A 13,277-nucleotide genomic window follows, 5' to 3' on the forward strand; every position below is an offset into this window, starting at 1 on the left:
AGTCTTCATACAACCATAAAATGATCACCTGAAATAGTATAGAATAGTATTAGGAGAAATATACTGGTATTATAACATGTCTGATCATTATTAGGTCATAGTAGAAGAAAGCAAATTAATCAAACATAAATTAGTGGTGTGGTAAGCAAGATTGAACAAATACATAAATTACCACAATATGTTTCCCACTATAATACATTATATGATGTATAATAAAATGCAGAATAGAGTAGAAAATAATAGAATGAAATAAAATGGAATAAAATAGAACAGAATAGAACAGATTAAAACAGAATAGAACAGAATAGAATAGAACAGATTAAAACAGAATAGAACAGAATAGAACAGATTAAAACAGAATAGAACAGAATAGAATAGAATAGAACAGATTAAAGCAGAATAGAACAGAATAGAACAGATTAAAACAGAATAGAACAGAATAGAACAGAATAGAACAGATTAAAGCAGAATAGAACAGAATAGAACAGATTAAAACAGAATAGAACAGAATAGAACAGATTAAAACAGAATAGAACAGAATAGAACAGAATAGAACAGATTAAAGCAGAATAAAACAGATTAAAACAGAATTGATCAGATTAAAACAGAATAGAACAGAATAGAATCAAACAGAATAAAACAGAATAGAACAGAATAGAACAGAATAAAACAGAATAAAACAGAATAGAACAGAATAAAACAGAATAAAACAGAATAAAACAGAATAAAACAGAATAGAACAGATTAAAACAGAACATAACAGAATAGATCAGATTAAAACAGAACATAACGGAATAGAATCAAACAGAATAAAACAGAATAGAACAGATTAAAACAGAATAGAACAGAATAGAACAGAATAGAATCAAACAGAATAAAACAGAATAGAACAGAATAGAACAGAATAAAACAGAATAGAACAGAATAGAATAAAACAGATTAAAACAGAATAGAACAGAATAGAACAGAATAGAACAGACCGTTCCCAGTTGGGTTAGTGTGTTTCTCAGTGAGAGCACCGTTAACACATTAACATCTGAATCAGAAAGGAAAATAGACACACATTCAACTCACTGATCCGCTCAGAGCCGGGGTTAATCACCCTCCATTCACTGCACCACGCTTGTGTGCTTGTGTGTGTGTGTGTGTGTGTGTGTGTGTGTGTGTGTGTGTGTGTGTGTGTGTGTGTGTGTGTGTGTGTGTGTGTGTGTGTGTGTGTGTGTGTGTGTGTGTGTGTGTGTGTGTGTGTGTGTGTGTGTGTGTGTGTGTGTGTGTGTGTGTGTGTGTGTGTGCTTGCGTGTGTGAGAGAGGGAGATAACTGGTGATCAGAAGACCCGTCAGAAGTAGAAAGGGTGGCTGACAGATGGGAGGAGAGCCAGAGACAGTGCGAGACAAAGAGCAGGAAATTGAGCGAGCCCAGAAAATTGAGCGAGCCCAGAAAATTGAGCGAGCCCAGGAGATTGAGAGGAACAGAGCTGAACCGTGTGCAGCCCGCGCGGCCCTTCCACGGAGGATCAGTGACATATATATATATAAAAAGAACCGTTCGGCCGCACAGGAGAGGAGAAGCGGCTCGGGAAATAGCGCTGCACCAGCCCGGGTATGGAGATGTTCAAGTCATTCGGTCTCTGGTGCAGGTTATCAAATCACCCTAATTATTAAGCTACCAGAAAGGTAAGAGTCACTGTGCCTTTTCCTGCTCCTCCTTAACACGTATGTCTGGGGAGGAGGGGTACCTATAACCCAACCTAACCTAACAACAACATCCTAGTCACAAAATGGCTGCCGCCCCTCAATCTTTCCACAGCTTCAATGTACTCCTTGCTTTCATTGAAGGAAAAGTACTATTTCATTCATGCCATTTCCGTTCATTCATCAGCGCGCAGGCCAGCATACCCTCCGAGTTCTATCTCCTCTTATCAATGGAGCTGACGTCAGTCGCGCCGCATCACGAGGTCAGGGGGGGAATATAAAGGAAAGTTGCGCTGGCCGTGGTGCTGAAAACTCTCCTCACGACGCACAGATGCGACAAAACTAAAAGTGTTTTTGACAGTTGTTCGTTGAGAAACAAACACATCACATAAACTGTTGACCCAAAATAAAACACCAATATCACTTTTCCACATAGTTGATGTTCCAGTCGCCCGAGAGAAGAGGTTGAAGACGTTGAAACTGTTTATGAATCATTTATGAAGTGTAGGCTGAGACTGCCAGAGGCACAAGATACAGCACTTCTCCCTCGCAGGAATACAGGTGAGTTACAACATCTTTTTCTCTCTCTTTCCTTCTTCAATCTGTCTATCTCTCCTTTTCTCTCTTTCATTTTCTCTGTTTCTGTCCCACACCAGGCGCGGTAACGGTTGCCTGTTGATATTATAACTAAACTCTCTGGGGAATGAACACGCCAGGAGTATTAAAGGACTCTCCATAGTTGGGAACTATAATAATGTCCCGTTGATTTATCTAAAAGGATCCGTTTGCAGAACAGAGTGACTTGAAGGCATCTGAAGGAGTGCGTAAAGACGGGGGGTCAGTATGGGAATGTTCTGCTGGAACTACGTACATGACACTGTGTTTTAATACATTCATAATTAGGTTGTCAGAAAAACAACTCTCGGTTTGTCCCCTGCTGTGTATTTGTTTGCAATTAAAGGAGCGTTTTATTGTATCTTGAACAATCTGGATAGACTGTAAGGTTGAAGAAGTTCTGTTTTCATTGGTTAGGAAACTCTGAAGAAGCGCAGCGACGGTGTGGCAAAGGACATGTAGAATTATAGGTAATATCGCCTGTAATGGGCTAAACACCTTAAAATGTACAATTATAATTCTGATACTAAAGGCTATAGGTTAGGCTAAAGACACTCCACATATTAAAGCGGTCTAGTGAATTAATATAGGCTATTGTAAAAGAAAAGAAAAAAGATGAAACTTAAAAATCCCGAACTAAATATTTTGCCATAGCCCTACTGAACCATGGACACGTGTCTCTTTGCTGCTGTTGGTGTTTGGTGCCTTATTTCACAATATCACTATATTTGGGTATAGGATATTTATTATTTGCTTTCCTCACAAGAACGAAATTCTCTCGCAATTGGTGCCCAACTCGTCATGGTTAGTTTGAAAATTAAAATGCGCATTTATAACGTTGGCTATATAGACACATTTATCCGTCACCGTTTTGGCTACGTGGTGAATATATCAGATTTGCTCTTTTTTAAATAGGCGGAAAAAATGCATTCTTCTCTCGCTCCTCGACTGAATGTGACCACCCCCCAAAAAAACAGCACAGACATAATTTCACACACAGATCCGGAAAAATCGAGAGACCGTTCTTTCTGACGATCTACATACCATTAACGCCCTTTCTGTCATTCTACATACCTTACCGTACGACTTCGGACAGCGACGTGAGGTGTCATAATAACGAACTCAGCGGTGAATAGTTGAACGGAACCAGAGAGCGGGTTAACATTAACAAGGTGGCTCGCGGTTTTACGCATGGGTGTCCTGGTGCGCAGCGCAGGCAGACGAGTCGGGCTCGTGTCCATATGGAAGCATCGGAATGCAGCTGCGCGTGTTGCTGCCGCTAGACAAAATAAACAGAGCACGAACAGCTTCATAATGTCGGTGTTGTACTGTCGCTGTCATTATTCCGCATGTATGACGCTTTGAAGCCGGTAATCCGTATGTCTTGTTTTGGTGGATGAGTTGAGGACGGTGCTTTTTTTTCCGGGAACATATGGGAGAATATGTCAATGCAATTTAGATACCAACTTTGACCGTTTTGAATTTACAATTTTGTACTCCAAAAATGTATAGATTTGAAGCACATAGGCGACATGGCTACACATTCCCATTTTGCCATCTGTTTCTCCGGCTGTACCAAAACCAGTACTGCACAAAGTATTGATTTAAAGGCTCCTCTAACATCTGTTAGAAATCAACAGAAGCCTCATGTGAAATTGCGTCTGATGTTCTCATATAATGTAATTCAGAACTCAGTAGAGACGGATGGTCGTCAGATAGGATTCGGTAGAAACGGCTGGTCGTCAGATAGGATTCGGTAGAAACGGCTGGTCGTCAGATAGGATTCGGTAGAAACGGCTGGTCGTCATAGGATTCGGTAGAAACGGCTGGTCGTCATAGGATTCGGTAGAAACGGCTGGTCGTCAGATAGGATTCGGTAGAAACGGCTGGTCGTCAGATAGGATTCGGTAGAAAACGGTTGTTCATCAGATAATCTCTCGTGGACAGATTTTGTGTGTCAACAGCTCACCTAGAATTATTGGTTTTCATCATTGATTATTTGTAGCCTATGAACCAGGATTCGTCGACGGCTATGCTTAAAAACTGGGGAGGTGATTTCAAACCCGTGTGCGGATGATAAAGGGTTTCCACTAGATTCCACAGCCACAATGTCGAAATTGGCAACATTGTAGGGTTAATGAAAACCAAAATGATTTTTTGGGGGGCCATGATAAACACGGTGAAATTAGTGGAAGGGATGGGTTTGGCCGAGAGTTTCCCTTTGCGAGGGAGGGAGACTTCGTTTCCACAATTGTTAGCAGCACCCCCCCCCCAAAAAAATGACACATTATCATTTTACTTCTGGGTAACCAATATTTGTCATCAGATAATGTCCTTTAGAGTGGGGTAATTATATGTCTCCTTTTTCACACATGTTAAATGTCCCCTGAGACAGGTTCGGAGATTGGGGTCATTATGGAGCGTTTACATTTCAGTCATTGAGCAGATGCATATATTTTCACATTGGTCCCCCGTGGGAATCAAACCCACAACCCTGGCCAACTGATCCACACGGAACCAATTAGGGTGAAGTTCCTTGTTTTAAAGGTACATTTACAGATTATTCACCTTGTTAGCTTGGGGATTTGAACTGGCGACCTTGACGAGTTACTGGTCCAACGCTCTTACCGCTAGGCTATCTGCCTCTTGCCACTAGGCTGTCTGCCTCTTACCGCTAGGCTGTCTGCCTCTTACCGCTAGGCTATCTGCCTCTTGCCACTAGGCTGTCTGCCTCTTACCGCTAGGCTGTCTGCCTCTTACCGCTAGGCTGTCTGCTGAATGTGACAGCCAGTAGGAAGCAGATATAAGGTTAATAGCTGCCGACAGCTGCTCTCCGCAGGGTTAACGCTGCTGCTGCTATGGCCTGTATACAAATCGAATCAAATTTATTTAGAAAGCCTTTCTTACATCAGCTGATGTCACAAAGTGCTGTACAGAAACCCAGCATAAAACCCTAAACAGAAAGCAATGCAGGTGTAGAAACACCTACACAGCTTCTACACCACAGAATACACCTACACAGCTTCTACACCACAGAATACACCTCTCTACTCTTTATATTTTTCACATGCAGTGTTCATTTGTTATTTTTATATTATATATATAGATATTCATCAAATCATGATTTATTTAAAGTGCATTTTACATGTATCAACACACTTTGCAGAAAAAAATAATTAAAAAGAAGGGAAAAAAAGAGAAAATAAAAACCATGATTGTGGTTAATAAATGAAAAAACAGGAACCAACAAAGAAAGGAAGAACAGAGAGATACACGCAGGACAGAAAAACGTACAACATTAGGAATCCAATAGAACAGCGTGACAGGGAGTCCAAGAGAGAGGGAGGTTCTATACAAACTGCATCTATAAGAAAATATATCATAAAACATTATTTTTTTTAAATATGTTTATTTATTATTTTATCTGTAATCAATAACGCTATAGAAATTAAATTATTATTTTTATTTTTTGTAGTGCTACTGTGTCTTTACAACATCTATTCCATTAATTAGAGAACAGACACAGTGGAATACACAGTACTATATTGACAGTGTTAAATGGGATGTGATTTCCTGCTTTTCTGATGTCATTAATTAGAGAAAAGACACAATGGAATACACAGTACTATATTGACAGTGTTAAATGGGATGTGATTTCTTGCTTTTCTGATGTCATTAATTAGAGAAAAGACACAATGGAATACACAGTACTATATTGACAGTGTTAAATGGGATGTGATTTCCTGCTTTTCTGATGTCATTAATTAGAGAAAAGACACAATGGAATACACAGTACTATATTGACAGTGTTAAATGGGATGTGATTTCCTGCTTTTCTGATGTCATTAATTAGAGAAAAGACACAATGGAATACACAGTACTATATTGACAGTGTTAAATGGGATGTGATTTCCTGCTTTTCTGATGTCATTAATTAGAGAAAAGACACAATGGAATACACAGTACTATATTGACAGTGTTAAATGGGATGTGATTTCCTGCTTTTCTGATGTCATTAATTAGCAAACAGACACAGTGGAATACACAGTACTATATTGACACTGTTAAATGGGATGTGATTTCCTGCTTTTCTGATGTCATTTTATTCATCCATCATTTAAATGGACCTACCCATTTAAACAGATACTGTGAGATTCTGGCAATTATAATAATAATAATAAGTAATAACATTTAATTTGTATAGTGCTTTTCATTACAGTGTTATCTCAAAGCTCTACATAAAACATATTAAAATAAATAGATAATGATAACAAAATAAAAAATGCAATGTGAGCATTATACGTTTAGAATCAAGGCAGGAAATAGCAATTATACATCCTAAAAGGCCTTTACAGATTAGGACTTGAAGACCGTCTGTAGAAAGGGTTTTTATGGTTTATGGTTTTATGGTTTTTATGTTTTGAAAAGGTCCTTGTGATAGAGCGCCTCTCAGATAGTCAGGGAGAGCATTCCACAGGCGAGGGGCGAGAGAGCAGGAGGCCTCATAGTACGAAGATGTGTCATGGGGACTTGAAGCAGTGGGGCGTTGCTGGAACGGAGACCGTGTAATTCTGGAGACGTTGTAGTGATTTGGCCGGAAGGCCCCCGAACAAAGCGTTTGCCGTTGTCAATCCGGGAGAAGATGAAGGCATGGACGAGTTTCTCTGCATCTGGCTGGGAGAACGATGCTTTGAGCCTGGGCAATGTTTCTTAGATGGAAAAATGATATCAAACTTGACTCCCGGGTTGGGGTGGACAGTGACTTGACCGTCAATTTTAGGTCAGAAGTTTCCAGCAGTACTGACCTACTTGACCCAATAAGCATAGTCACAGTCGTGCTGCTGTTCAGCTGGAAGAAGTTCTCTTACATCCATGCCCTGATGTCATCTAGGCAGCTGCCAAGTTTAGCTGAGATGCTGTCTGGCTGGGTGTACATGTAGACCCGGGGATCATCAGCGTAGCAGTGGAAGTTAATATTATCGTCTCTGAGGATTTGGCTGAGATGGAGCAATGTACTGGACTAGGAACAGAATAGATCCCATATTCTATATATTCAGAGTCAGAAGAACTCGTTAAGTAAGCATTGGCTTGGAAAGCCACCTCTAACTTCTTTACCACTGGACACAGAGACATACGAATGGTATTCACAAGTTCATCTGATTCTGGGGAAGTGGACAATTGCCCAGATGTCTCAGTATCCCTATTAAACAAGTTGGCTATAGTCCAAATTATAGAAACAGTTTATATACAACCACCCTGCTCCCTCCCTCCCTGCCCCTCCCTTCCTGGTCCCTCCCTGCCCCTCCCTTCCTGGTCCCTCCCTCCATGGTCTCCTCCTCCCTCCTTCCCTCCCAACCACCCTCCCTCCCTCCCTATCCCTCCCTTCCTGGTCCCTCCCTCCCTGCCCCTCCCTTCCTGGTCCCTCCCTCCCTGCCCCTCCCTTCCTGGTCCCTCCCTCCCTGCCCCTCCCTTCCTGGTCCCTCCCTCCATGGTCTCCTCCTCCCTCCTTCCCTCCCAACCACCCTCCCTCCCTCCCTGCCCCTCCCTTCCTGGGCCCTCCCTCCATGGTCTCCTCCCCTCCATCCTGGTCCCTCCCTCCATGGTCTCCCTCCCTCCTTCCTGCTCCCCCTCCCTGCCCTCCCTCCCTCCCTGGTCCCTCCCTACCTCCTTCCCTCCCAACCCTGCTCCCTCCTCCTCCCTGCCCCCTCCCTGCTCCCTCCCTCCCTGTTCCCTGCTCCCTCCTGCTCCCTCCCTCCCTGCTCCCTCCCTGCTCCCTGCTCCCTCCTCCATGTTCCCCCTCCATTCATGCTCCCTCCCTGCTCCCTCCCTGCTCCCTGCCTCCATGTTCCCTCTCTGCTCCCTCCCTCCCTGCTCCCTCCCTGCTCCCTCTCTCCATGCCCCCTCCATTCATGCTCCCTCCCTGCTCCCTCCCTGCTCCCTGCCTCCATGCTCCCTCTCTGCTCCCTCCCTCCCTGCTCCCTCCCTGCTCCCTCTCTCCCTGCCCCCTCCATTCATGCCCCCTCCCTCCCTGCTCCCTCCCTTCTCAGATTATGACGACAATACAGCATGGTAAATGTCACCATCTTCTTAACAATGATTTTACAACAGTCTGCTCAATGTCCCCCCCTCCTCTACAGGTGCTCGGACCCCCCCTCCTGCCCGTTCTGCATGGTCATGACCAGTCACTACGCACCCTCCACAGCCCGACTCATCCTATTGGTCCTGCTCACTGTCACTCCACGGCTGACCGCCACCCCTGTGGGTGGGGATGGGCAGAGGGAAGGGCACTCTAGGACACACCTTAAAGAGGACAGTCTCAACCCCTTCCACAGCCCTCTAGAAATCAGCCCCAGCCCCCTCCGCTACCCTTTGGACCAGACCCAGGACCGGATAGAGGACCAGGAACAGAGCTATGGTGGCCCTACAAACATGGACCCTGCCCAGGCTCTAGCCGCTATGTTACTGGAGGCCCTGGACCACGCTGGGAGAGGAGAGGGGGATCCAGTCCCTTTGGAGGAAAGAAGGGATGAGGAGACAAGGAAAGAGGAGGAGGAGGAGGAGAGGAGGGTGGGGGAGAGAAGGATGGAACAGCTAGGACCAGCATTAGTGGCAGCAGCTCTGGGAGAGGAGTTAAGAGAGATAGAAGAAGAGGAGGAGAGGGAGGAGAGGAAGAGGCCAGAGGACAGAAGCTGGCTTCTAGAGGAAGACGGGGACAGAGCTGGTGGTGGCGGTGAGGAGGGAGGACAGCAGAAGGAAGAGGAGGAGGAGGAAGGTGAAGCAGGGAGATGGGGAGGTGAAAAGGAGAAAAGAGCAGAGGGGAGTAGGATAGGAGATGATAGGAGGCCTATTGACCTCCAGCGGAAGGCTCGGGGCTACTTCCAGAACATAGACCTCGGTCTCCAAGACAACGAGATTCTTCCCCCTCTGAAGGGGTACAAGGCCTACAACACCCAGCTGGCACAGGCTGGGAAAAAGCTGCACTGGGAGGAGGAGCGGGCACGCAACACACCCCTAGGGGGCAACTTCATGGACGACTTTGAGAATGAAGCAGAGGAAGAGGCGGCTTTGTCGATGGTGGAGGAGGAGGAGGCTCGTGCGCGTGCAGAGCAGCAGGAGGTGCAACGGCAGCAGGAGGAGGCAGAGAGGGCTAGAGAGGAGGAGCAGAGGCTGGCGGACATCGCCTCGGACATGTTGCTGCAGTACATGGGGAGACAGAAGCAGCAGGGGGCGCCCTACCTCATGGCCAGACAGAAGGCCGGCGTCAACGCTGCTGAAGACAAGCGCTCCGAGGAGGTGGTAACCGACGGCGACGACCTGGACCAGCAGATGATTGACAGGCTGATCGAGATCAGCAGCAAGCTGCACCTGCCGGCCGACGACGTGGTCCAGATCATCTCCAACGTAGAGGAGAAGAAGAAGAGGAAGGAGCTGACGTCGCTTAGCAACCCGGTCGCCCCGCGTTACCGGCCCCTAGTTCCCCCTCCCCTAGTGACTGGCCCCATGTACCACTACACAGCCTCCTCCAACCCCAAGAAGGACCCTTACTACCAGCCCTACAAGAACAAGTGGAACAAGGACAGAGCCAAGGCCAAGGCCTACAAGCAGGGCGCCTGGTTCAAACCCCAGAAGCAGTTCCTAGCCTTCCCGTCCTACCCCTACTACCAGAAACCCTACCGTGCCTACTACCCTGTGTTCTTCCCCTACCCCAAACCCCAGTACTACGACAATACTCCCATGGGGGAGGAGCTACCCCACAGCCCGCCCTTGGACTATGAGCTCCGGCCTACCAGGCGCAGACACAGGGCCGGGGGCAGGGCCAGAGGTGGAGGTAGGCATGGCTGGAGACAGCAGCCCCTCCCACCCCGTCTTCCCTCCTCTCCCTACATCTCCAATTACATCCTGCCACACCCCCGGACATATCAGCCACTGCCTAAACCCCTCTCCCCCCAGAACAGGGGCAGGCAACCCCCGTTCTACTACCCACCTGGGCCTGGGGGCTTGGGTGTAGCTGGGGGGAGGGTGGGAGGGGACTATGAAGATGACGATGGGCTGGTTCCTCAGCTGGACAGTCAAGAGGAACTGGAAAACTTTATATCCAAAATATACATGAAACGCAGAATGTACTAGAGACAGAAGGACAGACAGACACTACCGCAGGACAAAGGGACCAAACAGGGGGAGGGAAGAGAGTAAATAGGCTGGATGAGAGAGAAGGATAGGATTGGAGGAGAGAGAAGGATAGGATTGGATGAGAGAGAAGGATAGGATTGGATGAGAGAGAAGAAAGAAAGAGAGGGTGGTGGTGAAAGATTGCTTGTCTGTTGTTTTTCACATTTTTTTTATTTTTTTTATTTGTGACCAGGGGAGGGAGGAGGAGGAGGGGAGGGGAGAGAGACGAGGGGAGGGGAGAGGAGGAGGAGAGGGGAGATGTTGACGTTGTGAGTCAGAACTTCCGGTCGATCCTGATCAGGGGAGCTGCTTGCTGTCTGCTTTTATTCAGGTCTGTCTCTGACGTTGGGGCACATCCAGAGAGTTTCGGAGGGGGGTTTAGAACCAACAACATGGTGCCGACAACAGGAGACTCATGTTTCCAGAATCATCTGTAGACGGGTTAGCTGACAACGTCACCAAAAGGATGTTCTTCAAATGGGGCCAGAAATACACGTTTTGTTGTGAAACGACAAGAATCTGACACGTGGGGAAACGCAGGTCGTTTCAGTAGAATCATGTTGTTGATACCATGTTTTGTTGGTCTGATTTCAAGTCAATATGGCAACAAACAAAATAACTCGCTAGCTAACCAACAACTGCAACAATATATTTTGCGAGACAACAAGTACTCATTGTACAAATGTGTTAACGTTTTCAGTAAACATTTGAGACTAAATAGAGTTGACATGTTGTCCACAGTTTATGCCAACCCCGTTGCCCCAGGGATGCGCCTCGGTTTTGTCGCTAAACAACCAACCCGTCTACAATGTCTTTTCTTTCAGAGATTCAGGAAAATGACTTTTGTTTTTTTGTTAAACATCAGCTGATCTTTTACTGAGGTACGAAACACAGTCATCGATTCCAGGACTCGTTAGAAAGAGGTGTTATGATTCTACCTGTTCTAGTACCAATATAATACTGACACAGGAAATAAACTTGAACGTCCTGTTTAGGACTGCGTTCATTCCGCGTGTTTACAGGTTTTGAAATAGGGTTTAAACAAAAAACCCTTGACAGTTAACAGTTAAGAAATTAATTCAGACTGGTTAAGATTAGGACTAAGGTTTGGGATGATGTTAAATATGTATATATATATATATATATATATATATATATATATATATATATATATATATATATAGAGTTGCATCAGAAACACCTTGACAGGTAACAGGTAAGACATTAATTCAGACTGGTTAAGAATAGGACTAAGGTTTGTGTTTAAACAAGAAAACAAGAACAAAGAATTTAACATAAACTAGGCACTGGAGTTGTTGATGGTGGACTCAGTAGTAGGCAGTCTGTGTGGGCCCATAGCAGTCTGTTATGGGCCCATAGTGATGTGAGCACAGAGAGACAGTATGATCTGTCATGTGGCCTCCTTAGTTACAACCTGATAGACTTTCATAGAGGGGCCAGTTATTCACTACTCAGGAGCTATAAGGCAGGTCACACACACACACACACACACACGCACGCACACACACACACACACACACACACACACACACACACACACACACACACACACACGCACACGCACACACCTCCATCTCACAACTACTAGAAGTCACTATGTCATATCATTTCCAAAGGATATTGAGAAAGAGGGGGGAGGATTTTTTTATTTATTTAACCTTTATTTAACTAGGCAAGTCAGTTAAAGACAGACTACACCAAACCCGGACGACGCCGGGGCAATTGTGCGCTGCTCTATGGGACTTCCAATGACAGCCAGAATGATACAGCCTCGATTCAAACCAGGGTGTCTGGAGTGACACCTCAAGCACTGAGATGCAGTGCCTTAGACCGCTGCACCACTTGGAAGCCCTGAGGAAGAGGGGAGAGGGAGAGGAGAGAAGAGGAGAGGAGAGGGGAAGAGGGGAGAGGGGAGAGGAGGAGAGGAAGAGGGGAGAGGAGGAGAGGAATAGGGGAGAGGAGGAGAGGAAGAGGGTAGAGGAGGAGGGAGGGAGAACTAGGAGATGAGGAGAGCAAGAGGGGAGAGGAGGAGGAGGGAGATCTAGGAGAGGAGGGGGGAGGGAGAGGAGGAGAGGAAGAGGGGAGAGGAGGAGGGAGAGCTTGGAAAAGAGGAGGGAGGGAGGGGGGAAGAGGGGAGAGGGAGGGAAGAGGGGAGAGGAGGGGGAGAGGAGGAGGGAGGGAGAGCTAGGAGAGGAGGAGAGGAAGAGGGAAGAGGAGGAGAGGAAGATGGGAGAGGAGGATGGAGGGTGAGCTAGGAGAGGAAGAGGGGAGAGGAGGAGAGGAAGAGAGGAAGAGGGGAGAGGAGGAGGGAGGGTGAGCTAGGAGAGGAGGAGAGGAAGAGGGGAGAGGAGGAGAGGAGGAGAGGAAGAGGGGAGAGGAGGAGGGAGGGTGAGCTAGGAGTGGAAGAGGGGAGAGAAGGAGAGGATGAGTGAGAGCTTGACCTGATAAATCTGCACGTCTTTCTACTTAAAAAATAAAAAATAAAAATTCATTTTTACAAAAAAAAAAAAAAAAAATCCAGTGAGGAGAAATACGTCGTGGTGTTCGTTTCTCTGATTCAATTGTGATCTAAAAAAAAGTGAGAATGTAAAACTCGGGGCCAGAGAAAGGCTCTGTCCTGTGAAAGGACTGTTGTGTTGTCGTGACCATATCTCCTTCGGGCTTGTAAGATGTACAGTTCATGTCAAATAAATGCCCTTCTGTGCAATGTGTACATAACAGCATGACCCATGACTAGTTTTGCTTTCAGAAGAAAAAATAAAAGCAACTATTTTATTAAA

At 45.8% G+C, this 13,277-nt stretch overlaps 1 protein-coding gene across 1 annotated transcript; it reads left to right on the plus strand.

Annotated features, from left to right (window-relative positions):
- Nucleotides 1-8,461: 8,461 nt before the first annotated feature.
- Nucleotides 8,462-10,704, plus strand: LOC135543835 (neurosecretory protein VGF-like). The gene has a single exon (XM_064971160.1). It carries the CDS (start codon nt 8,476-8,478, stop codon nt 10,432-10,434), a length of 1,959 nt encoding a protein of 652 aa, XP_064827232.1. The 5' UTR covers nt 8,462-8,475; the 3' UTR covers nt 10,435-10,704.
- Nucleotides 10,705-13,277: the final 2,573 nt, after the last annotated feature.

The sequence above is a fragment of the Oncorhynchus masou genome, chromosome 8, assembly GCF_036934945.1.
Source record: "Oncorhynchus masou masou isolate Uvic2021 chromosome 8, UVic_Omas_1.1, whole genome shotgun sequence".
In the NCBI taxonomy this organism is placed as follows: Eukaryota; Metazoa; Chordata; class Actinopteri; order Salmoniformes; family Salmonidae; genus Oncorhynchus; species Oncorhynchus masou.